The following is a 4,213-nucleotide window of genomic DNA, read 5'->3' on the forward strand; positions in this document are numbered from 1 at the left end:
GTCCTCCTCACAACTTGCTTTCCCACCTATCTTTGTATCATCAGCACATTTGGCTACAATACACTCAATCCCTTCAGCTAAGTCATTAATTATAGATTGTAAACAGTTGAGGCCCCAGCACTAATTTTTGTGGCACCCCACTATTTACAGTTTGCCAACCTGAAAATGACCCATTTATCCTGAGTCTCTGTTTCCTGTTAATAGCCCAATCCTCTATCCATGCTAATATATTACCCCCAAGACCATGAGCTCTTGTGCAGTAACCTTTTATGTGGCACCTTATAGAATGCCTTTTGGAAATCCAAATACACAACATCTACTGGTTCCCATTATGCATCTTGCTTGTTACATCCTCAGAGAACTCTAGTAAATTTGTTGAACACGACTGCCCTTTCATAAAAGCCTGTTGACTCTGCTCAATTGTATTCTGATTTTCTAAATGTCCTGCTACTACTTCCTTAAGACTTTTCCCAATGACAGATGCTAGGCTAAATTGCCTATAGTTTCCTGCTTTCTGTCTCCCTCCTTCCTTGAATAGGGGTGTTACATTTGCAGTTTTCCAATCTGCACAGACCTTTCCAGAATCTAGGGAATTTTGAAAGATTACAACCAATGCATCCATTATCTCTGCAGCCACTTCTTTTAAGATCCTAGGATGCAGGCCATCAGGTCCAGGGGACTTGTCGGCCTTTAGTTCCATTAGTTTTCCTAGTAATTTTTCTCTTGTAATAGTTTCAAGTCCCTCCCTCCCTTTTTCACCTTGATTTTGTACTATCCTTGGGATGCTTCTAGTGTCTTCTACCTGGGATGCTTTTAGTGTTCCTTGGCACCATTGCGAAGAGCATAGGAGTTATCTGCAGGGTTGTGGCCAATATTTATCTCTCAATCAACATCACAAAAACAGATTATCTGGTCATTGCTGTTTGAGGGAGCTTGCTGTGTGTAAATTGGCTGCTGCGTTTCCTACATCACAACAGTGACCGCACTTCAAAAGTACTTCATTGGCCGTAAAGCGCTTTGGGGCATCCTAAGATTGTGAAAGGCACTATATAAATGCAAGACTTGTTGAATTATCAGACTGTAATTTAGTCGTGAGTTACATGCTTGGTAGTGCATTACAAGCTTGTAATTTAGTAGTGCGTTGCACAACTGGCATTGAGTTAGCAAGCTGCAATTCAGCTAGAAGTTGCAAGCACTGCTGTAAATAAGAGACTGTAATTAATGAAGTAATTCTGACAATGTCACCACAGCTCAAACATGAAACTCAAGAAGTTTATCAATATCAGCAAAACCTAAAGGCTGCTATGTTATTTTTGCAGGATATACAGCAGATAGTTTGTCTTTTACCACATTTTGTTTTTTAGTTATTGGAAAGCTGAATGAATGTACTGGTCTCTCAAATGATAAAACTGTAAGTTGCCAATTGTGTGTGGAAGGGAAGTCTGACTGTACAATTAAGGCAGTGCAGAATTTGTCTATGTTTCAGTTTATGTCTGCGGATAAGCAAAAAAGGAAACGTAACTGAGCAGAAACACAGGATATATCCCACACAGGATATTTATTAAGTCTGAAATCCTCATCTTCAAATCTTTCCATGCCTCATTTCTCTCAGTCTCTGTAATCTTTTCCATTCCCTTGTCTCAGAATGGAGTCTCCACCCATCTCACTCTGGTCTACTGGGCAAGATCTTCCTTTCCTCACTATGTTCCACCATTGGTGACAAAGCCTTCAGCCACCACCCCTTCGCCTCCCTATCACACCCTGAAATTATCTTCTCAACCCTCGTTACCTCCCTCTCCATCTTCCAAAGCCTCCTCCAAAGCCTTCAAGGTCACTTTCTCTCCATCTTCTTGCTCAGGTTCCCTGACCCCATTGTAACGTGCTGTGGGATTGTGAAAAGTTGTTTTAAGAATGCCAAATACACTGTGGGGAAACTGGCACACAGAAATAAAGTGATACTTCTTTGTGATGGAGTAAGTCTAAATCAAACACACTTCCCAGTTTAGACACAGAGAGTCTGTGTTAGGTGACACTTTATCTGAAATATAAAGAGATGTGGTCCGTGGACAAAGCTCCTCACTCAATATCATCTGTTGCCTCACTATTCATAAGCTGATGCTTGATAGTTTCATCAGGAGCAAATGGAAAATTGGTGGGGGGATGGTCTGTTGGAGAACCTGAAGGAGTTGCTGGGGTTGGCTACAAATTGCAATTGCATTCGACAGATGACCAACGCCAATCTCGTAGTCACCTTGTGCTAGAAACTCCTCCCCGAGCTGGATCTCTTCCAGGAAAAATGTCTGCATGGCCTCTGCATCCTTCTGGCCTTGAATGCTGGAGAGCCCATTGCCCTTTCTGGCCAATCTCTGCTTCCTCCTTCGCTCCTGTAGCCTCTTCTTGAAGTTGGGATCATTCCGTCGCTTCCTGTCGAAGTAGATGCAGTATCCGACGAAGAGTGCTCCGCAGATCCCTACTGCAATGGCACTGGTCTTCCTCATCATAATTCAGTCTCTATCCACACTTCACACTTTCCTTACCTTTGTCTGATGGGCAGGCTGAGGCTGGTTGCAATGAAACAAAACTGATTGTGATGTCTAACCTGAAGTCCTTTGTCATCATGACAAATGCCACAACACCACATGCAGTTTTTCTTCAAGCAGCAATTTTTCTTTCAATTGCTAAATTTAGTCAAAGGGCCAAGACACGCAGTGCAGGTCATCACGAGGATGCAAAATGTGGAAAAGAAGACAAGATAAAATGGGAAGTACTGATTAGGTGACAGATATATAGATATATATATATAAATAAATAATTTTAAAAAATTGAAACTCATTTGTGTTCTGAGTGATCCTGCCCGCTCCCAAAATAGCCCATATCTCCTGTCTCATTGATTCAAACTCCAGCCACTTGTCTGCAGACTTACTTCCCAAAACAGGGGAGAAAGGAAGGAATGAGGAGAAAGCTGAAGCAGAATAAAGGAAAATGTTGAAACACACACTTGGGAAATTAAATTGTAATTTCTTTGCGACAAAGACAGGGTGGGTTCTGCCAATGTTTCACTGAGTTTTACTAAATAGCTGAGCCATAAAGACCAGAAGACCTCACGGCTGATTCCTGATCGGTGTAGATTAACCAACCTTGGATGAGGCAGCAGTCAGGGTTCCATAGTAAGCCCTGAAGTAAGGAGAAGAAACATTTGTCCCATTCCTGATCAATATTGTATCCTAGTGCAATCACGTGTGTGTGGACACTGGTCCAGATGACACAGTAGTTTGCTAATGTTAATTGCCAAAGTTCAGACATGAATTGTGGTCACTTGGATGAGGTATTTAGAACATCACCAGCCAGAGGGGAGAAAAACTGGTAACAAGTGAGTAAAATGTGAGATTTCTGTAATATGTTTTATATAACTTGAAATAGACAAGGTAAACATAACTTGAAACCATCTCCAGCCATCTGCATCTGTAAAAAGAATGCTTTTGCTTCTGTCACAAAGGCTGGGCAATAATCATTGTTGACTACAGCCATCAACATATATGGTGAGTATATGACGGAGATGACTCTCCGCGTAGATGTTGCCATTATTCAGAAATTAATTGTATCAAAGGATTAGTTATGTCTGAGTCACTCTTTTGAGAAGTTAATACAATATGGCTCAACAGAATTTGGGGCAAACTACACTATGGTAAAGGGTTCAAACATCAAGCTAAGTGATTAGTTAAATATTAGGAAATCAGAATTCAGAAGAAGAATCAGGTGTACGTTTTTCAACCAAAATGTAACAGCATTGTAGAATATCTTGAAGCAGACAGTGTAAGTGAGTTCAAGAGACAATGAGTTGCAAATTTGGAGAGCGAAGGGGTTGAGGGCTACAATGAGAATGTGGGTGGATGGGTTTCACATGTATGAAAACAAATCAGCTTAATGGCTTTTTCATGCTCGAAAAGTTCTTAATTCTTTAGTGTCGAATTGATCCTGTGCCAGAAGCACCCATACCCTGTCAACCAAGTGATGAGATACAGAATTACATCTATCCCCATGGTGCCAAATGGCATTCTCCATCTTGGCTGTGGTGTTATACGGAGTTAGCTAGTTGAAGCTAGCTGCATCCCTAAAAGGGATAGAGAGGCAAAATTGCTTCACCCCTAGCAAGGCTCATACAGTTTCCTAGCAAATGGTTTCAAAGCAGCATGTGCAAAAACTTAGAACAAAC

The 4,213-nt window shown here is 41.3% G+C and overlaps 1 protein-coding gene across 1 annotated transcript; it reads right to left on the reverse strand.

Moving 5' to 3' along the window:
- Positions 1 to 2,105: 2,105 nt before the first annotated feature.
- Positions 2,106 to 2,501, reverse strand: LOC137385037 (mitochondrial import receptor subunit TOM20 homolog). Its single transcript, XM_068059790.1, has one exon. The coding sequence runs from the start codon at positions 2,499 to 2,501 to the stop codon at positions 2,106 to 2,108; it is 396 nt and encodes a 131-aa protein (XP_067915891.1).
- Positions 2,502 to 4,213: the final 1,712 nt, after the last annotated feature.

Source organism: Heterodontus francisci, chromosome 27 (genome assembly GCF_036365525.1).
Source record: "Heterodontus francisci isolate sHetFra1 chromosome 27, sHetFra1.hap1, whole genome shotgun sequence".
Taxonomy (NCBI): domain Eukaryota; kingdom Metazoa; phylum Chordata; class Chondrichthyes; order Heterodontiformes; family Heterodontidae; genus Heterodontus; species Heterodontus francisci.

Coding starts and splice junctions, on each gene's coding strand:
- LOC137385037 (XM_068059790.1), bottom strand. CDS start 2,501: ATGATGAGGAAGACCAGTGCCATTGCAGTAGGGATCTGCGGAGCACTC.